The 22,556-nt window shown below is 50.7% G+C and overlaps 1 protein-coding gene across 1 annotated transcript in view; it reads right to left on the minus strand.

Annotated features, from left to right (window-relative positions):
• NPTN (neuroplastin) overlaps positions 1-15,487 on the minus strand; it is a 46,272-nt gene extending 30,785 nt beyond the window's left edge. Inside the window, exon 1 of the mRNA XM_066558970.1 lies at positions 15,270-15,487. Within this exon, the coding sequence (XP_066415067.1) occupies positions 15,270-15,357 (88 nt within the window). The 5' untranslated portion in view covers positions 15,358-15,487. The remainder of the gene's footprint in view (positions 1-15,269) is intronic.
• Between the last annotated feature and the right edge of the window lie 7,069 nt (positions 15,488-22,556).

The following is a 22,556-nucleotide window of genomic DNA, read 5'->3' on the forward strand; positions in this document are numbered from 1 at the left end:
GCACATCAAAAATTTGTATTTCACAGCTCTCAGGCATTCAGGAGAGTTCTGGAGGTTTTATTTCCCTCAATTATGCAGCCTGATTTTTTAAATTCTTCAAATAAATTACCAAAACTGCAAGTGGGAAAGGCAAGAACTGCTCAGCTCTGCTGTGCCCTCACCTGAGCTGATTTCTGCTTTATTCCCATATGGCCAACTTGATGGGAATATCCCAGAAAATCCAGGCAGGAGCTGCCCCCCTCAGATGGGCTGTCTTAATGAGGTGCCCTGGCTAATTAACACCTTCTCCTTCTCTTAATTAAGTGCCAAAGAGTTCTGAGGGTGGGGAAATCTCACTTTGGCAGAGTGTTGCTGGAAAAAAACACCCTGATGAATGATTTGTTCCTTGCCAGTGCTCACATCCACTGAAAATCTTGGAAATGAGGTAAACACACAAAAAGTGACAGCTGGAAGAGGTGAAACACTCTGATATTCAGGGACAGGCACAGGGATCAGTTCCATAAATCAGGAATTTAGGATGGAAAGGATTCATGAACAGGGACAGGACACAGGGATCAGTTTTATAAATCAGGAATTTAGGATGGAAAGGATTCCTGAATGGGAAAAGGACACAGGGATCAGTTCCATAAATCAGGAATTTAGGATGGAAAGGATTCCTGAATGGGAAAAGGACACAGGGATCAGTTCCATAAATCAGGAATTTAGGATGGAAAGGATTCCAGAACAGGGATCAGTTCTACTAATGAGGAATTTAGGCTGGAAAAGGACACAGGGATCAGTTCTATAAATCAGGAATTCAGGCTGGAAAGAATTCCTGAACAGGGAAAGGACAAGGGATCAGGTCCTGGGGATAAATCAGGAATTTAGGCTGGAGAGGATTCCTGAACAGGGATCAGTTCTATAAATCAGGAATTTAGGCTAGAAAGGATTCCTGAACAGGGACAGGACACAGGGATCAGTTCCTGGTGATAAATCAGGGATTTAGGCTGGAAAGGATTCCTGAATGGACACAGGACCCAGGCCTGGGGATAAATTCCAGGACAGCACTGCAGCATTCCAGGAAAGCCTGTCCACACCCATTTTCCATAGGATCGATGCTTTCCCACTCTGTTCTCACCAGGAAGCACAAAATGAGATAATTGGCATTAATCCCATTAATTTTTGCCAGCTCCAGAGCAGCTTTAAGCCAGGCTTGAGGCACCCAGGTGAGCCCAGAGCTATCCCTGGATTTAATTCCTGCCTTCTCATCTTGCAGCTTCCCAGAGCTGGGAGAGAGGAGAACCCAGCTCAGAGAGCATCATCTAAAATGCAGGAGCTGTGCCAGGGCACGGGGCTCCTTCCACAGGCAGGGAAACCTGAGGATTCATCCCACAGGACTGGGATTAAACATTCCCTGCATCCAGCCCAGCATCCCTCATTTCCCTGAGCAGGAGATTTGTGGGCAAATCCCAAAAAACTGATCCTGAGGGGAATGGTTTGGGTGTGGCCATGCTGGGAATGTGCCCGAGGAGGAATTCCTGACACAGATGGACACGGGATAAATCAGGAATTTAGGATGGAAAGGATTCCTGAGCAGGGATGAGTTCTAGAAATCAGAAACTTAGGCTGGAAAGGACACAGGGATCTCAGTTCCTGGGGATAAATCAGGAATTTAGGATGGAAAGGATTCCTGAACAGGGACAGGACACAGAGATCAATTAAATAAATCAGGAATTTAGGCTGGGAAGGATTCCCGAACAGGGATCAGTTCTATAAATCAGGAATTTAGGATGGAAAGGATTCCTGAACAGGGAAAGGACACAGGGATCAATTCCTGAGGATAAATAAGGAATTTAGGCTGGAAAGGATTTCTGAACAGGGATCAGTTCCATAAATCAGGAATTTAGGCTGGGAAGGATTCCTGAACAGGGATCAGTTCCATAAATCAGGGATTTAGGCTGGAAAGGATTCCTGAACAGGGATCAGTTCCATAAATCAGGGATTTAGGCTGGAAAGGATTCCTGAACACAGACAGGACACAGGGATCAGTTCCATAAATCAGGAATTTAGGCTGGGAAGGATTGTGGAAGGTCCTCTGGCCCCACAAACCTCTCAGATCATCCTGAGACCCAACCACCCTACCCCCTACCAGACACTTTTATCCAAGTTTCCCTGGAATAAAAAGAAAGGGATGCTTCCCTTCACACTTTGGAAACACAACTGGGATTTTATGGCCACTTTTATGGTGCAAAACCTGATCTGAGCAGCCCCAATTCCCTGAGGAAACCCATCCAAGCACAGCCCATGGGAACATCCCTGGGAGGAAAAGCCCCACAGCCAAGCTCGCCCCAGCTCCAGGGAATTCCCTTCCCCAAATCCCCTCCTGGCTGGGCTCAGGACACAATTCCAGGGATTCAGGGTGACAATCCACCTGAAGGGTGCAGGTGAGAATTGAGACAAGGCTGGGATATCCCATGGGAAAAACAACCAGGACAGGGTTTATGAACTGTGGCTCCATAACCACAGTCACCCTCTGGAGAGCAGAAATTGAGACTTTCCCCAATTTTTGGCCACGAAGAACAAAGCCCTGGCAGTTCCCTGGTTCCATAAACATCCCATGGGAAGAATCACCAGGACAGGGATTCCATAAATATCCCATGGGAATAACAACCAGGACAGGGTTTATAACCTGTGGTTCCATCACCAGTGTCATCTGCTGGAGAACAGGAATGGAGATTTTTTTTTCCCCAGATTTAGGAAGAACAAAGCTCTGGCACTTCCCTGGTCCCACAGGGTAGAAAAACCAGGACAGGGTTTATAAACTGTGGCTCCATAACCACAGTCACCCTCTGGAAGAGCAGGAATGGAGATTTTCCCCAGTTTTTGGCCAGGAAGAACAAAGCCCTGGCAGTTCCCTGGTTCCATAAACATCCCATGGGAATAACAACCAGGACAGGGTTTATAAACTATGGTTCCATAACCAGTGTCACCTTCTGGAGAGCAGAAATGGAGATTTTCCCCAGTTTTTGGCCAGGAAGAACAAAGCCCTGGCAGTTCCCTGGTTCCATAAACATCCCATGGGAAGAATCACCAGGACAGGGACTCCATAAATATCCCATGGGAATAACAACCAGGACAGGGTTTATAAACTATGGTTCCATGACCAGTGTCACAGCTGGCTGCAGGGAAAAGGACACAGGGATCAGTTCCTGGGGATAAATCAGGAGAGCAGAAATGGAGATTTTCCCCAGTTTTTGGCCAGGAAGGACAAAGCTCTGGCAGTTCCCTGGTTCCATAAACATCCCACAGGGAAGAACCACCAGGACAGGACCTATAAACTGTGGCTCCATGAGCAGTGTCACAGCTGCAGTCACCTTCTGGAGAGCAGGAATGGAGATTTTTCCTGGTTTTTAGCTGGGAAGAACAGAGCCCTGGCAGTTCCCTGGTTGCATAAAGCAGCCCAGCCCACGAGGGAGCTCAGACAGACCCCTGGGACAGCTGGGATGTCACTTGTGTCCCCCCAGGGCAGCTCTGGGTCCCTCCACAGCTCCTGCTCCACCAGTGCAAGCCCCAGCTCCGATTTCCAGCTCCTTCCCTCCCCAGCTCTGCTGCTGAAACCCATCTGCTCCCAAGCCTTCAGTGTGAACTACAGAATTCCAGGGCTCTGCACCTTGGGAATTTAAAAGGATGCAGTTTATGGAAGTGTTTCTGTCTGTTTGAGCCATGCTGAGTGCAAAACCATTTTAATCTCACTGCAGACTTGATATCAAATATTCACTTTAACAGGAAGCATGGAAAATATCTGATTTACCTAAAACCCTTGTATCAGCACTCTGGAATAAATCATAGATGGATAAAGATGGAGCAGAGCCAGCTCTGACCAACCTGTGAAGCCAGGTCCACAGCAAGTCCAGTGCCTCAAAAAGCACTTTTTCCCCATATTTCAATGGAAATATTAAGGAATATCAGTGCAGAAGTGCTGGAGTGCTCACAGGAGACACCAATTGTGTTTCCTACCTGCCACTTCCCTCACGTGCCAGAAAAATGCCAAGAACTTCCCCAGGCAATGCCACAATTTACAAAACCCCTCTGAAACCATGGCTGGCAAAGCATTCCAGGGAAATGCAGCTCCCAGCATCCCTGTGATGCCATGGGAAATGCAGCTTGGAAGCTGGCCTGAGTCCCTCCCAAGGAGATTTCCTTCCACGGGCAATCTGTGCCTCCTCTCCCAGAGGTTTTCCCAAGGGTTAAAGCCCCTCGTGCTCAGCAAAGGCTGGAATTGTTCTCTGCTCTCCCCAGCCCTGCTCCTCCCTGGCAGGGAAGAATCCCCCAGGCCAGCAGCTCTGCTCTCATCCCTTTTGAAGGGAATACAGGAATTTTAGTGCTGCAGCCGAGGCATGGACAAGACTCCCTCCAAAGCAGGAAGGCTCCTGGGAAATGCCCAAAAAAATCCATGTTAACAACTAAAAACCATTCCCTGGAAAGCAGTGGGAAGGGATTCAGCTGCAGCACAGGAAGCACAGTCTGAGCAGGCAGCAACTTCAATTTGTCTGCAGCAGCTGAAGAGCTCACGAAATTTTAAAACAGCATTAAATTTCTGTCTCAAAGCCACTGAAAACACCTCAAAGGTTGGTAATAAAAATGATTTTGTGTCAGATTAACAGTGTAAAATCCTCAGCCTGGTTCTCTAAAAGCGTGGTGCAAGGGTTTTAAATAACCAAAGGTTTTCAGAGCTCCCTCCCCTTCTCCCCTGACCTTTCCTGATCCAACAAATGTGTTTGACAGGAGACTGATCCCATTTCTCTCCAGCAAAGCTGCTTTTCCCCCCTTTTATTCACTCTGCAGGAGCAGGAGCTGCTCCACATCCTCATGAGGGAGGGAAAGGACATTTTCATGTGGCGACCTTTCACAAGAAATGCCCTTTGCTGAATTGGGGATTATGTAACAGAGGCTGAGGAGAAGCTGCTCAGCCACAAAAATAATTCCTCAGTGAGCAGAGGGAATGGCAGCAGCACAGGGGACAGATAACACTGCCAGCACGTTCTGCAGCCTAAACCAGAGGTTCAGCTGCCTGATGTGGGGAATGCTGGCCCTGCTGCTGGACATGGGGCTGGGGATGCTTTAATCACCCAAGCTGAGGCTGTCCAGAGTGGGAAAGAATTGCTGCCCCTGCTCAGAGCACCAGGAGAACGCTGGAGCTCCAGGCACAGGAAGGGGAAAGCAGGAAGGAGATGGATTAAAGAGCAGCAGAGATGGCACACTTTGTGCAGCAGATTTCCTCTGCTGTGCACATTGAGCTCCTGCTTAGAAATTGTATTTTTAGGGGTATTTTTCCCCAAGCAATTTTTGAGCTCTTCAGCTTCAGCTGCTGCAGACAAATTGAAGTTGCTGCCTGCTCAGGCTGTGCTTCCTGTGCTGCAGCTGAATCCCTTCCCACTGCTTTCCAGGGAATGGTTTTTAGTTGTTAACATGGATTTTTTTGGGCATTTCCCAGGAGCCTTCCTGCTTTGGAGGGATTCTTGTCCATGCCTCGGCTGCAGCACTAAAATTCCTGTATTCCCTTCAAAAGGGATGAGAGCAGAGCTGCTGGCCTGGGGGATTCTTCCCTGCCAGGGAGGAGCAGGGCTGGGGAGAGCAGAGAACAATTCCAGCCTTTGCTGAGCACGAGGGGCTTTAACCCTTGGGAAAACCTCTGGGAGAGGAGGCACAGATTGCCCGTGGAAGGAAATCTCCTTGGGAGGGACTCAGGCCAGCTTCCAAGCTGCATTTCCCATGGCATCACAGGGATGCTGGGAGCTGCATTTCCCTGGAATGCTTTGCCAGCCATGGTTTCAGAGGGGTTTTGTAAATTGTGGCATTGCCTGGGGAAGTTCTTGGCATTTTTCTGGCACGTGAGGGAAGTGGCAGGTAGGAAACACAATTTGCCATTTCTCCCCAAAGCTTTGGGAGCTGGGATGAGGATGGGTTCCTGCAGAGCCCAGCTCCTCCCTCTCCCTGAGGAGGTTTGATCTCCACAGCCCTACAGACACTGCTGAGATTATGGGGCCAGAAATAACCTGTGCAGGGCAGCTCCTCCAGCACCCCATTCCTGAGCTGGAATTCCACTCCAGCACGGATTAGTGCATCCTAATCCCCAGCAGGAACCACCTCCCTGGCCTGGGCACTCACACCTCACATAATTTCTGTGCTGAAAGGCAAAAAAAAACACCCCAAAATGCCAATTGGTGGTGATTTTTTTGAGCTTGAGGGGGAGCCCCCACAGCTCTTCCCAGAGCAGCTCCCAGAGCTTTCCCAACAAAAGCAAAATCCAATTAAAAGCCAAGCAGATTTGGGCTCATCAAAGAGCCAGCAGGAAAAAAAAAATAACACTGAGAGAAGCTTCCTTTGCTCAGTGTAAATTAAATAAATGAATATCACCACCATGGTACCAACAATAATTGTGTTTAATCACACTGCAGGGATTTTGTGGTGTCTGAGAGGAACAGAAATGGTGACCTAAACAAAATCTCATTTCAGCCACGTTCCCTAAGCTGAGTGAAAAGGTACCTGAGTAAAAAGGTTCTACTTGTGTTTTATATCCAAGGGTCTGTTTTATACCCTAAAATTCTGCTTTATACCCCAAAATTCTGCTTTATATCCCAGAATTCTGCTTTATATCCCAGAATTCTGCTTTATATCCCAGAATTCTGCTTTATATCCCAGAATTCTGCTCTCTACCCAGGAATTCTGCTCTCTACCCAGGAATTCTGCTTTATATCCCAGAATTCTGCTCTCTACCCAGGAATTCTGCTCTCTACCCAGGAATTCTGCTTTATATCCCAGAATTCTGCTTTCTACCCAGGAATTCTGCTTTCTACCCAGGAATTCTGCTTTATATCCCAGAATTCTGCTTTATATCCCAGAATTCTGCTCTCTACCCAGGAATTCTGCTTTATATCCCAGAATTCTGCTCTCTACCCAGGAATTCTGCTTTATATCCCAGAACTCTGCTCTCTACCCCAGAATTCTGCTTTGTACCCCAGAACTCTGCTCTCAAACCAAGAACTCTGCTCTCTACCCCAGAACTCTACTCTCTACCCCAGAATCCTGCTCTGCACCCCAGAACTCTGCTCTGCACCCCAGAACTCTGCTCTGCACCCCAGAATCCTGCTCTGCACCCCAGAACTCTGCTCTGCACCCCAGAACTCTGCTCTGCACCCCAGAATCCTGCTCTGCACCCCAGAACTCTGCTCTGCACCCCAGAACTCTGCTCTGCACCCCAGATTTCTAAGAGCTGTCCCCTCCAGGGTCCCTCGTGCTCTCCAGCCAGAGGCCACGTTCAGCTGTGCAGCAATTTCACAGCAGCTTTAAAAGATTTTTTTTTCCTCCAAATACCTGAATAAAGCCCAGCAAAAGCACTGGAGGATTTATCCCACAGATAAAGTGATCCAAGTGTGACAGGAATGGCACAGCACAGGGGGATTTGCTGCCATTCCCCAGGAATTTGCTGCTGAGGCTTTTCCTGAACTAAAGGTGCTTTTTCCACTTTTCCATTTCCATCCAAGCAAATCCAGGTTTCCACAAAGCACCCAAAAATCCTGATTTAGCAGCTCCCTATCTCTGAGATGTTTCACTTGGCAAAAGGACCACGACAGGGTCGTGTTTGGGAAATTTTTGGGAATTCTAAACCCATTCTGTCAGGCCCCAAAGCAGGAGAGCACCAGGGCAGTGCCCTCCTGTGGTTTTGGCTCCATTCTCCCACTAATTCCCTTCCTGCAAACCAAACTCCACTTTTTTTTTTTTTTTTCCTTTTTTAGCTTTTTTTTTTTTTTTCTTTACTCCATATGGCTCAAGATTGGGGTCACCAATCACTACTAAAAATAGGAGCTTTGGGAGCCTGAGACCCCAAAGAGGCAGCTCAGAACCTGGGGTGAGAACAGCTTTAATTTGTTGCATTTTTATCTGACAGGGTTTTCAGCACTTTGCTGCAGGTTTTGAACTGCTCAGCAAAGTGCTGAAAACCCTGTCAGATAAAAAATGCAACCAATTCAAGCTGAAGGAAACCATCAATACAATATTTCAGCCCCTTATCAGCTTCAGCACCCTCAAAACTGGGGAGAAATGGGAATTGTCCTGGCTCTGTTTTGGAAGGAAAAAAGCCAATTATAGTGGGGGGAAAAAATCTAATCACAAATATCTTATTAAAAGAAATTAAAATATTAAATTACCCTCGTGCCTGACAGGGAGCAGAAAAGCTCTCCCAGTACCCAGGGGTTACAGCATCACTCCCAACCCTGCTGCATAAAGAATGGGCAGGAATGGGATAAAACTGAAATATTCCTAAAAAGACAAAATTAGAGGTGACTGTGATCCTACAGCATTATAGGATGGCTGCCATAGAAAATAATTAAGTTTCTAGGGAACAAATAATTAAGTTTCTAGGGAATAAATGCACCAAATATCCCATTTCTTACAGCAAAATGAAGCCCAAAGGGTGGCACACTGACTGTATTTCACTCAGAGCTCTCCAAGCACAACTCCCAAGTCCCAATTCCACCTGTATTTGGAATTTCTGTACCCAGCCCTGACGTGTGCCTGGGGCACACTGGGATTTTACCTTTATAAAGGGATTTTTTTACCTTTATTGGACCTTAAATAAACCCCAGCTGTTTGTGATCACACCTCAGAAAAGAACAGACGTGGATTTCTTTGCTTCCCAGCAGGAAAATGCAGCAGAGCAGGCAGGGCCCAGCTTCCCAATTCCCATAAAACCAAGGAAGAGCCATCGGGGGATCCCAAAGGGCAGGGTCACAACCCTGAGATGTTTGGGTGCTCTGGGATTTGGGAATCACTTCCCAAAGATTTGTTTCCCAGTCCCCTCAACTGCTCAGCTCCCTGTTTCTGTGGCAGTAGGAGAGGAGGGAGCTGCAGAGCTCCTCTGGCCAAATCAAATCCAAATGAGCTCTCCAATAATGAACTCCCAGTTTATTCCCTGGAATCCTGAAGTGATTCCAGATCCTGAAGTGGAAACCCAACTGCCCATCTTCAGCTAAAACTGACAAACATTCTTATTCTGCTCAATCCAGCAGGCTGGAGTGATCAGTATTTACAGCTATTTCTTTTCTCCATGCCATTTATTCCTGGGATGCTCCAAGGGTGGAGCCAGGCTGGGAGAGCTGGGGCTGCTCACCTGGACAAGAGAAGCTCCAGGGAACCCTCAGAGCCCCTGCCAGGGCCTGAAGGGGCTCCAGGAGAGCTGGAGAGGGACTGGGGACAAGGGATGGAGGGACAGGACACAGGGAATGGCTAAAAAGTGAAACAGGGCAGGTTTAGGTTAAATATTGGGGAAAAAATTCTCCCCTGTGAGGGTGGTGAGGCTGTGGGATGGAACTCCTGGCATCTCCTGATGGCTCTTCCTTGGTTCTAGGGGAGTTGGGAAGCTGGGCCCTGCCTGCTCTGCTGCATTTTCCTGCTGGGAAACAAAGAAATGCAAGGCTGCTCTTTTCTGAGGTGTGATCACAAACAGGTGGGGTTTATTTAAGGAAGTGTCCCAGGCCAGGTTGGACAGCCACAGGAGCAGCCTGGGCTAGTGGAAGGTGTCCCTGCCCATGGATGAGTTTTCCCAACCCAAACCATCCTGGGAAATGTGAATGAGCTGCTTGCAAGCATGAAATTCCCTGGGAAGGCTGCTCTAGGTGAACTCTGTGCATCAGGAACCCTGAGGGGATCCACTGAAGGGTCACACACAGGCTTTGCTGCTGCTTGGAGACACAGAGCCACGCCTCAGGTTGGGCTCTTGCACATTCTGGGCTGCTTGAGGCTGTGGGGCTGGGTTTCATATTATGGGATGGTGAGCTCTGCACAGAGCAGGCAGACAGAACAATTCCTGCTCCAGCTGGGCACCAAGGACAAAGGATCCAAATCTCAGGCTCAAGAGCAGAAACTACATCCCTCATCCTGGGGATCCCATGGGGAGCTGCAATCCCTGATCCTGCCCTGATCCCAGGGGGAGCTGCACTCCCTGATCCCATGGAGAGCTACAATCCCTGATCCTGCCCTGATCCCAGGGGGAGCTGCACTCCCTGATCCCATGGAGAGCTACAATCCCTGATCCTGCCCTGATCCCAGGGGGAGCTGCACTCCCTGATCCCAGAGGGAGCTGCACTCCCTGATCCTGCCCTGATCCCAGGGGGAGCTGCACTCCCTGATCCCAGGGGGAGCTGCACTCCCTGACCCCAGGGGGAGCTGCACTCCCTGACCCTGCCCTGGACCAGGACCCCACAGAGCTGCAATCTTTCACTGAAGACAGAAAACAAAAAGGATGGGACTTCATGGGCTGGAGCTGTAATTGACAATTAACTCCAATATGCGAATGGACCAAAACTCATAAAGGTGAGAGACCTCATGACCAGCTGTCCATTTTTGTGACCATTTTGGGTGCAGCCCTGGCTGGGCTCTTGGCTGCCCAAGGTGGATCCATTGAGGCCTCCCAATAAATCCCTGCTTTATTCTTTAGCTCTGTCTATTCACTGTTCTAGCTCAGCCTTCTCAAAGCATCATTTTTGGTCGGACCAGACCAAAACCAAGCTGCAAACCTTTATTTTAGGCATTTTCTCATCCTTTGGCCATCCAGCAGAGCTCCCTAACATCCCATCACCCGCACAGATTTCACCAGGCCAGCAGACAGAGCCATGATTCAGAGCTGCTTTTGAACCCCTCCAGCTCCGTTCCATTCACTCCAAGCAGCTCCAAACGACAGCAATTCAAACCCCATTTGCAGCCTGAACCCGAGGCAGGCTCTGCTGAAGCACCACAAAGCTTTTCCCAACAAACCACGGTGAGGGGGGGGAAAAAAAGAAATAAAATAAATCACCCCCGGAGTGCTCAGCCAAGCTGGTGCACGCTCAGGTTTAAAATTGCTCCGAGCATCTGTTTTGTGCAAACTCCTGCTGTCCGCCCTCACGGAATTCTTGCAGGCTGCTGGGAGCTCTGTGCAGCGCCAGGAGCCTTCCCCGGGCACTTGCACCCATCCCCTCAGCATTCCCAAGATCTGCTCTGACACTTTTCCCAAGTTCCTGCAATTCCATGTGCTCCCAGCTGCTTTGCCAGCTGAAGTTTTGGGGTTTTGAGTGCATTTTTTCCAGGCTCTGATGTTCCCTTTCCTCTTGTTTTCCTATTCTGTCAACACAAATGCTGTAACTGCTTTTTTATAATATAAATAAAGTCTTATTTTATATTTCCAAACCAGTGGAAGAGCCCCAAGACCCCTGTGATTACCCCCAAAATGTAATGAGCTACACCAGTCACTGCTGTGGATTTTAAAACACGGAATGCAAAACTACAGGAATTAGAGCAAAAAAAAAACCCCTTTTTTTCTTGTTTATTCAAACCAGAACAGGACATTTTAATCTATTTTTCCTCTAGAAAAATGTCTCACAGTGCAAATCTCCAACACCAAAAGCAGCACCAGGCATCAAACAAATGTTTAACCTGGAGTGAGAATAAATTGCCATGAAAATAAAACCACAGATAATTATAATTATTTGAATGATTGGGTATTGGATTTGATAGAGCTTTGTCATGTTTTAACAGCCAAGCTCTGTCCTCCAGGCTTACAGAAGTCAGGATTTGTATTTTAGAATTAACTGGGGGGAAAAAAAAAAAATCACTGTATTTATTCCCAAATATTCCTGTTTTGAGGAGTTTGAACACACAAAGCCCATCCTCGAACATCCAAAGGATCAGATTGTGGAATCCCACACCAGCCAACCAAATCCCAACCTTCAGAAAGAAGAGTTCTGCTGGGAAACTGAAAAAATGGCAAAAAGGGCTTGGGGTAAGGTAGACCCAAGCTGTGAGAGCTCCCTGTGCTTTACTGCACCTCCTGCTTTAAACAAAACCAAACTTTAGAGGAGCTGGAATTGTCCTGATTAGAGAAAAATACCCCAAAAAATAAAACCTCACTACTGGAGCCACGTGCAGCACGTGTGCGAATTTCAGGAGCTGCAATAACAACCAAAATGAAAATAAAATAATGAAATAAAATCCATGGTGGGCCCGAGGGGCCCTGAGGGTGACAAAGCCACCCTAGGCTGGGCTGGGGACATAAAGCAGCAGAAACAGGGGAGATCCTGCCTGGAGGAGGAGGAGGAGGAGGAGGAGAGAACTTTGAACGTTCTCCTCACTGCTCAGCCCACACTCAGGCTCCAAAAATGCTCACATTTATCTGGGCACCAGGAAAAGGCACAGCAGAGCTCAGGTGGGGAGGAATGAATGAGGTTCAGTGGGCACAAACAAGGATAAAAGCAAAGTTTTTCACTGGCTCCTTCAAGAAGAAATTCATTTTCAGAATGCAGGATTAGCTTAGTTAATTTTCCTGATTTTATGGTCATTTTTATGCTGGTTTCTGCCAACAGAAAATCCATATTCTGGTTTCAGCCAGCTGGTTCCTTCTCCATCCATGCAGAGGAGGAACTGCACAAGCACCACCTGAATTTATTTGGTTTTATTTTCCCTCATGCTCAGCTTAGAACAACCCAAGCAATTTTAGGGTGAAGAATTCTCTGCCCTATAGGGCAGAATTTGCCAGTTTGCTCCCATTCCAGCTCCTGTGTTGGTGAGCTAAAAATCCACTGCAGATTTCCCAGATTGGGGCAGCCCAAGCAGCAATAGCAGAGAATAAAATAACCTTGAAATCCCAGCCACTCTGGGGTGGAATTATCATTGCACTGAAGCCTTTGGTTTTCCAGCTGCTGGTTTGGAAATAAAGATGTTTTCAAGGTAAAACAATGATGGAAAAGTCATGTTTTCCTCCCCTCCATGCTTGGAAGCATTAAAGTGAATTTTCCAGCTTAGAAAGTGCAGGTTAAACACAAATCTTCCTGACTGGCTTTTTCCAGCTCTTCCTCCTCATCCTTCCCCATCTCTCCCCCAGTTCCATCAGAACTCTGCTCTGGATGTAAGCCATGAGCAGAAACGGATCATTTTCCCAGCAAAATATTCAGGAAAAGTTCAATTCCTGCCACATTTCCCTTAAGATGTTAAAGGTGTTGATGCAAAAGTTTTCAAAATAAAGTCACCCGAAAAATAAACCCCTCAAAATAAAAACCTCTCAAAATAAAACCTTTTAAAATAAAACCTTCATCCCAATTTTAGCAAGATTAAATCCATAGGTCAGCCTGACTCCAAATATTCTGGGTTGCATTAAAATCTGGAAAAACCACTGGGAATTCAGCGGTGATCTCCTGTCAGAGGTTGGAAAAAAGCTTTTTTTTTTTTCCCCCACCAAAACTCAGCATTCCAGTGGGGATTTTCTGCTCCAGGTGAGTTCCAACAGGTCCGTGGCCATTCCTTCAGCACCCTGACTTGGACTATTCACCTTTCATCACTCTGATGGTTCCACATCAATAAAAGATAACAAATTCCTGCCCTTTGGGATCCTCCCCCGCCCCTTCACAGCACACACCCATAGGTGAGAAGCTGTTTCCAGAGGAGATCTGAAGGAACAAGCACAATTCAGGGAATGGCTGGACCTGGTCTCCACCCACAGAGGAATTGTTCTGTTTCAGGAAGCTCCCCACGGGCCATTATTTGCTGAAAAAAGCCCAGGGCCTTTTCACATTAAAACTGGAGCAGCAATAAACCTTAAGTCAAAAAGATCTCAACCTTTCGCTTGGCTTGGGGCGCTCCACCCCTTCCCAAGCAGATTTTCACTCACCTGTTTGAGCTCCCGCAGCATTACAGAAACTCATTACAGAGTATCCCTCACCACTTCATTAAAAATAACAATTAATCAGCTTCCAGGACACACCAGCGGGCTGCAATCTCCCTCACACCAGGATCACTTTGGGGGGGACAAAGCCCCTTTCCAGCTCTCACCAAAATTCTCTTTATCACTGCCCTCCAGACTCCCAAACGCCAAATGCACTGTCCCGGCAGCCAGGCGGGATTGTCACCCCAGCTGCTGGCACCTGACACCTTCTCTGCACGAACACACGACCCATTTCCATTTAACCCCTTCCCTCCCAAGGCTGGAATTTCTCTGGGAACTCAGCAGTGCCACGGGGAGCACAGAACCACATTTAATCCACAACTCAGCCCCATTCCCGGATCCCTAAATCCCACCCAGCTCCAGCAGGGTGTTCCCAGACTGCCTCACTCTGCAGAGAGCCTCCAGTTTTCATTCACAGCGCCAATGCCAAACTCTGCTTAACAGACACAGAGCTCCCTGCTGCCTTCACGCTGCAAAATCTGCACGTGCTCAGGGAATAACTCTCACCTGGGACCTTTAGGACGGCATTTTTCCCATCTGGATATCACTGTCAAACACCCTGAGAGCCCTAATGCTGGCCTGGTGGAAGGGGGTGGAATGGGATGGGCTCTAAGGTCCCTTCCAACCCAAACAAGGCTGCGAGGTTCCACACTCCTATGATTCCAGGATTCCCCTGGAGCAAAGAGCCAAGGCGAAATTCCCCTCAACAGCCGGGAAACCCTAGGACTGAACATTATCTGCAGAGCAGAAAGGAAGGAGCGAGAAAGGAGGATGAAACGATGAAACCAGGGTGGGATTGCTGCGTTGGAGAGGCAGCCTTTGCTCGTGGGCAGCTTTTCCCAGCGGATCCTCCCGCAGGCCGAGCTCCCTGCCCTTGCCGGCTCTCCAGGCGCGGGCAGCGCTGCCCATGATGCTGCAGCAGGAGCACACAGCGCTGCCCGGCCTGGCAGCAGCACACGGGCATTTTCCTCGGCGCTGCGGGATTTCCTTGGAGCAGGAGGCTCGGCTGGAGCAGCCTCTTGGCCCCGCTCCGCTCTGCCACTAATTGTCATGCACTTGGCTGCGAACTCGCCGGGGAGGAGGCAGCCGCGCTGGATTTAGCTCACGCTAGCCTACAAGGAACGGAGAAGGCTTGGGGTGTGGTGGGTTGGTTGTTGCTTCTTTTTTTTTTTTTTTCCCCTTAATTCCTTCTTTTACTCTCCTATCAGAAGGACCTCTCCAGTTGCTAAGGAACTACGGGCTTTATTGCATTATAAATGATTTAAGGCGGCCCGGCAGATGCAGGTTCAGTAGGCGGGAGGAGATGAGGAGATGTTCCATTTTACCGGCGGCACCAGGCGCCTCGGGAGGAGCCGGGGGGGCCGAGCCTGTACCCCCCCCCCCTTTTCTCCTCCTTCCCCCTTCCCCTGAGGGGCCCCAAATCACCAGGGATTCCCCCCAAAGCCGGGGTCGCCCCCCACCCGCGGGGTTGCCCACAGCGCACCCGCCGCCATAGCAACGCGCCCCCCCCGCTCCCCCCGCCGCCGCCGCCCTCCCTCACCGTTCTGCGCCGCGGCGGGTCCCGGCAGCAGCGCGGCCGTCGCCAGCAGGAGCGAGAAGGCGGCGGGGAGCGGCCCGGAGCGCGGCATCTTCCTGAGGCAGGGGCAGGAGGAAGAGGAGGAGGAGGAAGGCGAAGAGGCTGAGGCGGCGGCGGGAGCGGCGGCGGCTCCGTCCGTCCTTCTCCGCCGACCTCCTACCGCAGCGCAGCGCCCGCTCTCGCGAGATCCGCCGGGGGCGGGGGGCGACGCCGCCGGGGAGGGGAGGGGAGGGGACGGGACGGGACGGGCGAGGCGGGGGGGGCGGTGTCAACGCCCGCCTCGCCCGCCCCTCGCCGCCATGTTGGCCCCGTTCGGCCCGCTCTGTTCAGCGCCGCCGCTTCCCCTGTCCCGCGGCTTCTCCTCCTTGCCGAGCTCCCGAGCTGGCAGCAGGACAGGGACGCCCAGGCGGCGGGGAGCTGCCCCTTGCTCTTTCTGCCTTGCCCTCAGGGGCGCCATGGCAGAGGCTGCCTGAGGCAGCCATTCCTCGGGCACAATGGCGGAGCCCGCCTGAGGGAACCGTCCCTTCAGGTGCCCGATGGCGGAGCCCGCCTGAGGGAAGCTCCCTTCAGATTTACCATGGTGAAGCTCACCTGAGGCAGCTTCCTGTGAGGAGCATTGAGAGTGGAATGGCGTAGTGCCTTGTCAGGGATCTGTCCCCTAAGAGACACCATGGTAGAGCCCACCTGAGGGATCTGTCCCCTCAGGGGCACTGAGGGTGCCGATGGTGCAACCCCTCATCAGGGATCTGTCACCTCACGGACACCATGGCGGAGCTCGTGGAATCTGTCCCCTCAGGGGCACTGCGGCTGCCGTGGTGGAGCCCTTCCTCAGCAATTCGTCTCCTCAGGGACGCCATGGTGGAGCTCTGAGGGATCTGTTCCCATGGAGGCACTGAGGATGTGATGGCAGAGACCCTTCTGAGGGCACCTTCCCTTCAGGGCAGCATGGTGGAGCCCCTACTCTGGGGCACCATAGAACAGCCTGCCTGAGGAATCCATCCCCTCACGGGCACTGAGAGCACAGTAGCATGGCAGTGTGCCGCCTGAGGGATCCATCCCTGTGGGCACCATGTTGAAGCCATGACATCCTCAGGGGCACTGAGGGCAGGATGGCCGAGCCCTCCTCAGGAATCAATCCCTGCAAGCGCATGGCAGAGCCCACTTGAGGGATCCATCCCCTCAGAGACACCATGGCCGAGCCTGCCTGAGGGATCCATCCCCTCAAATACACCATGGCCGAGCCCGCCTGAGGGATCCATCCCCTCAGAGACACCATGGCCAAGCCTGCCTGAGGGATCCATCCCCTCAAATACACCATGGCTGAGCCTGCCTGAGGGATCCATCCCCTCAAATACACCATGGCTGAGCCTGCCTGAGGGATCCATCCCCTCAGGGCCGCCATGGCAGAGCCTGCCTGAGGGATCCATCCCCTCAGGGCCGCCATGGCCGAGCCCCTTTGTCTGGGATGTGAAAAGCACCACACTCCTCCTCACTTCTGTTCTTCATTGTTTTAAAACACTGTTCAGTACAAGGCAAGAGCTGGTACTTGGCTCTGTTCATACTCACTTTAGAAGTTTCTGTGCCTTTCTGCAGGGGCCACAGTGTGTCAGAGGAACCCAATTCCACCCCAAATTGTTCAGCTTAAGGTCCATGCACCCACAAAACACCAATATCAATTTAAACACCATTCTATCCATCTGTGCTTCCACATGAAAGATTTTTCAAGGAGTGTGTCATTTTTGCTCAAGTAGGAAACTGAGGCCACGTGAAGCAAAGGTGTTTGCTCCATGTTAGCAGTGCAGTTGTGGGCAAAGAGCACAAAAACTCTCTCATAGATGACTGGACAAGCCAGGCATGCTGGAAATTGGCTGTTGGTGAGCTTTGGGTGGCTTTTCTGTATTTTCCCTTCATAAATCACAGATGCCAGGTCAGATTTGCTGCTTGCTTTTGCTTTGTTCTGTGCCTGTGAGCCCAGCTGATGGTGGGGAGATATGAGGATTGTAGGAGATTGTGGGACAGACCAGCAGAGAAGGAGGCTGGGGAAAAAAACAGCAGAAAATCCTCCAGATCAGATTTTCAGCTTTCTGCAGAGCCCTGCGTCACCAGCGTGCCCAAAGTGGGGTGGGCTGGGAAATAATGGGTGGTGACATCCCAACCTGCCCTGGTTTCTTGACTTTGTGTCCCTCCTCCTACACCCTGCCCAGGTCAGTCTGAGCTGATCATCAGCAAACCGACTCCACCACGTCCTTTTACTGCTGCTGTGACTCACTGCAAGCAAGGATCAGGCACACCTTTTCCATGAGAACCTGCTGAAATCCCTCCCTGGGCACTTCAGGCCTTGGGTGAGGATGGCAGGGGCGAGGTCACACGTGAGGAGCAGCAGTTTTTTGGCCATGTGCTGGTGCTCTCCACGTCATCCTGGCTGGCCCTGGCTCCCCAGGGATGCCAGGTTTGATGTGCCTCAGAGATTCCACTGCGCTGGAGAATTTCCACGGTGCATTTCCATGACTCACTGTTGGTGCCAGCTGATTCATCTGTGACACTACTCTGCTTTTTCTCACCGTGGCGTGGAAACATCCTCTTTTTTTCCCCCTCTGTGTGGAACAATCCTGACAGCAGCCCTTGCAAACCAGACAAAAAGGGGAACAGAGGCCCAGAAATCCAGTTTTACCCAGCGCTGCCCCTCGCACTGCTCTTTGCACTCTGTTTTCCCAGGATTTCACTGTAACTCTGCTCCTTGCAGACACCCACTCTCTATTAGGCCTTACCTCCAGTGCCTGTTTTCCAAGTTTGGAATGAGTGAGCGCTGGGAGCAGGCTCTGGATCTGCTCAGCAATCCTTGCTCCGTAACCATGGCAGCTCAGGGTGACTCACGCTGCCACAGGCCCAAGCTCAACTTAGCAGGAGGAATTTTTTCCCCCCCTCTGTCACCAGCTCGGGAGTTTCTCTCTACAGTTGCATAACTCAGCTGTCACTTGTGTTCCTCTGGTTCTGCTCTGCTGTCACCTGGAGCATCCCTGGAAGGTCTCCATTGGAGGTTTTTCCCCAGGCAGGGAATGAAGGTTCTGCACAGAGCTGAGCTGAGCTATGGATTTGTGATCATACAGCACAAGAAAACTGGAGCAGAAAGTTCCCATGGCCAGGAGATGTCCTCATGGGTCTGATCCCGAGTCTCTTGGAGCACAGAGTTCCAAGAAATCCCTAAAATTTATAACAAAGTACTCAGGTATGCAGCCATATCAACTGTGGCAGAAAAACCCCTCTTGTTGTCCCATGGATGAGGGAATCCCCTCCCAGCTGGAGTTCTGCAGGAAAAGGGGATTTGCCAGCCCTAGATCCACCACGGTGGCTCGGTAGTGAGGAAAACCCTGGGATTCCAGCAGATGGAGCCTGAGCAGGGTGATGTGTTTGCCTGGTGTGGGGATGGTGATTCCTGACCTCAGGAATGCCAGAGAAAACTCAGTTTTCTGCAGTTTCCCAATCCCTGCGCTTTCCCTTCAAGCAAGACCCATATTTTCACCTGGGGGGGTGGAATTTGGAGCTTGTCTTCTTGCAGCTGTGAGTGTTGAGAGATCCCTGTTATTTCCATGTGTTTAGTGATGTGTTTTGGCACTTGAAAGCTTCCACAGGGTGGGTTGGAGTAGAAAGGATTTCAAGGATCATCTCATTCCACCCCCTGGACCCTTGCACTGTCCCAGGCTGCTCCAAGCCCCGCTAAGCCTGGCCTGGGACATTTCCAGGGATCCAGGGGCAGCCACAGCTGCTCTGGGAATTCCATCCCAGAGTCTCCCCACCCTCACAGGGAAGAATTTCTTTGCTTTGCCCCACACGGACTCACCTTCTTTTGAATGTATTGTGGGCCAGGGCAGAGCACGAAACAGAGTCCAGCACAAAACTCTTCTTTTGCAGCTGCTCTCATGGCTGAGAAACCCTGGATAACATCAGATAATGCTCCCACAGGGCCGCTTGCCAGGAAAACAGCGATCCCAAAAGGTAACTGCGACCTGATTAATGGCTATTCATCTCCCCAGAGGCACAATGGCAGCTGGAGAACGATATTAACCCCGTGAGATAACATCGGGGTGAGGCTCCACAGAGGCCTCATTCACACCCTGCTGCACAGGTGAGCCCTTCAGTTCTCATCCTGAACAGACAGGAAAAAATTAAACTGAACAAAACCCGCGTGCTCTGAGAAATGAGAGAAGGGAGAGCTTGTAAAATCACACAGTGACGTGTTCTGAGGGAAAAGAGTCAAAGACAAAGCTGCTCCAAAAAAAAAACCCAAAAAACCAAAACAAATGAGAGGAATGGCAAACAAACAAATTAACCAACTCAAGGTAGTCATAAAAAAATCTAGATGTTCTTTTTTAGATGTTCTTTTTGCCTCAGCAGGAAGCTGAGTTTCCACTTCCCAATCCCGTGGGTTATTCCCTGCCAGCTCCCGTGCTCACAGCTCCTGTGGGCAGTGGTCAGACTGGAGTCTGCTTTCCTCCGTGCTTTCCTCCCAGCAGAAATGGCTTTCCGTGCAAAACAGACAATGGGTGATTTGGGGCAGGCAGGCTTGGAATGCACGCACGGAGTCCGGGGAGGAATCTCAGCAGGGCTGAGATCAGCTGTTAGGACAGAAAACTGGAGCTTGCCCGACTTTATTTTCTGCAGAGAAGGAGCAAGAGGGACACAAATCAAACTGCTTTCCCTCCTCCCTCCTCTGACCCAGCCCAAAATGATTTGTCTCCATTGCAAATTCTTCACCCAGCTCAGCCACACTGTAATGTTTTTCTCCACCCAGTTTTCTAGGGAATGGGGTCCAATAACTCAGCTGTTCCCTGACCTCATTGTTACCCCGAGGGAAGGGATAACTTTTGCTGGGAGCAGCTCCTCCCAGCCGCGGGCAGCTTTGCTACACCCCAGCTTGCCCCTGGGTGCCAGCGAGAGTCTCCAGGAAGGCACGGGGTGGGGGGGAAACTTGGAACATCTGGAGGAATTTTCAGGATGTGGCTGATCCGGCAGGTGGCACCCCTGGATTAGCACAGGGCTGGCTCCAGCCAGGCTGGGCACTACCTGCAGCTGGGCTCCTCTCCAAAAACAGCAGGGATTTGGGCTCTTGTGGTGGCTGCGGGGACAGCCCCGTGTCCTGGGGGATTCCCCACGGGACACTCAGGCTGCTCCCGTGGAGTTTGAGTGGCCTGGGTGTGACTTTGGGCATGGGGTGCCCTTGTGGGGCAGAGGGAAGGGAAGGGAAGGGAAGGGAAGGGAAGGGAAGGGAAGGGAAGGGAAGGGAAGGGAAGGGAAGGGAAGGGAAGGGAAGGGAAGGGAAGGGAAGGGAAGGGAAGGGAAGGGAAGGGAAGGGAAGGGAAGGGAAGGGAAGGGAAGGGAAGGGAAGGGAAGGGAAGGGAAGGGAAGGGAAGGGAAGGGAAGGGAAGGGAAGGGACAATGCCGTGGCTGGAAAGGAAGGAGAGCAGCCAGGAGTCCCCACATGCTGCACAAGACAGCTCCCTGGGAGCTGTGCTGTAATGGCCATCACTGAGCACTAGGATTCCTTCCTGGCTCCTGTCCCACACGGTGTCTGTCCCCAAGGGGTCACTGTGGGGTGCCCAGGGCTGGTTTGGGGACAGGGGACAGCTCCGTGTCCCAGCCATCGATGGGATCCGTGCAGTAATGGCAGCTGAGCGGCCCCGGCCGCCGCAGGGCGCAGGCAGCCAGGCAGAAAGGCCGATAATCCATCAGCCTAAAGAGCAGTGATTAACATGAAATGAAGACAATGAGCTGCGATCAGTGTGGCAGTGACAGAGGGGACAGCCAGGAGGTCACTGCCGAGCTGGCAGCAGCAGCACCGCGCTGCTTCTCACATCTCTTGTGGGGGATATTTATTTTCCCCAGTCTCTGCAGCTCGTCCTTCCGCAGCTAAATCCAAATGAGGGCTATCAGCTGGCCTTGGAAATGATAAATATGATTTTCCCAGCCCTGTATGAGCCAGGGGTGGTGCTGACCCTAATGGCTCGCTCTGATCAGCGTTCTCTGCTGCCCTGAGGCACATTCACTTCAGCCTGTGATGCAATAAAAGTGATTTAATGAAACCTGAGGCTCCCTCCTCCCTCGGGAGGGTGACACCCAAAATAAACCCCAGCCATGAGAAAGAGCAGGGCCCAGCCAGGGGGGCACTGATGGATTTTAATGGCCTGGAGCAGCTTTACCTGGGACCCCCACCCACCACCCACTCTCTCCTGTTGCTCCGTGGAAGCCCAGCCCCGGGGAGCTGCTCTTGGTTGGAGCTGGAATGAGCTGAATCCGGCCTAATTTGGGCTTCCAGCCCAGGAAAGGGCCATTTTCATCATGTTGGGATCTGCAAGGACACAGGTGGGGTGCAAAGTGTCCTAAGATTGAGGTGTGATGCACAACCCACATCCTAAAACCTTCTCCCACTGGCTGGGGGTTACCAAAACCCAAAGTCACCTAGGCCAGCCCAAAATCATTGTTAGAACCCCCCAAAAGTGGAGTCAGAGTTAGGGTTAGGTGCCGCATTTTGGGGTGTCCTGTGCAGGGCCAGCAGCTGGGATTGCTGATCCTTCCAACTCAGGGTATTCCACAGTTCTGTGCCCCACTGAGGGCTGGAAATGGGTGAAATTGGGAGAATTTGGGGATTTTAGTGTGCACCGGGGACAATGTTTGGCCTTCAGGCTCCTGAGAAACAAGCTGAGGAAATTGCAGTGCAGAGGATTGGGAAGAGCTGGATGCACTCAGTAAAAGAAAAGCAATTTAGGAAGAGTTTTTTTTTTTTATCAACAGGAGAAAATGAACACGAGTGAGTGACCAGACTGGGCTGAATATCCCAACTCTTTCACCTCCTAAAGCTCAGAGCAGTGACAGGAGGGGAGTTTTAATTGATGGCAAACATTACAGGTGGTGCTGAATTCTCCAGTCTGGGCAGGAGAGACTTTTATAGCAGGGAACACAGGAGCATTGTGAAAGATGACTGTGATTCTTTGGGCATTTCTAGGTTAGATTGCAGCAAAATTGCAGCAAAAAAAAAAAGCAATTTTGCTTTAATCAACTCTCTAACAAAGCCCCAACATAGTGAAGAGGAGAAGCATCAGAAGATAGGAAATTGTCAGCCTTGCTGGAGCTGAAAGATAAGATTGTACTCCCTCCAGCTACAATAAGAGAAGATAAATTCTCCTTGGGGGCAATTCAGAGAGAAAATAATGTACAATTAAAGTTGTTTGAATTACACTTTTAGGGAAGAACAAGTGC

This window comes from Molothrus aeneus, chromosome 13 (genome assembly GCF_037042795.1).
Source record: "Molothrus aeneus isolate 106 chromosome 13, BPBGC_Maene_1.0, whole genome shotgun sequence".
Lineage (NCBI taxonomy): Eukaryota > Metazoa > Chordata > Aves > Passeriformes > Icteridae > Molothrus > Molothrus aeneus.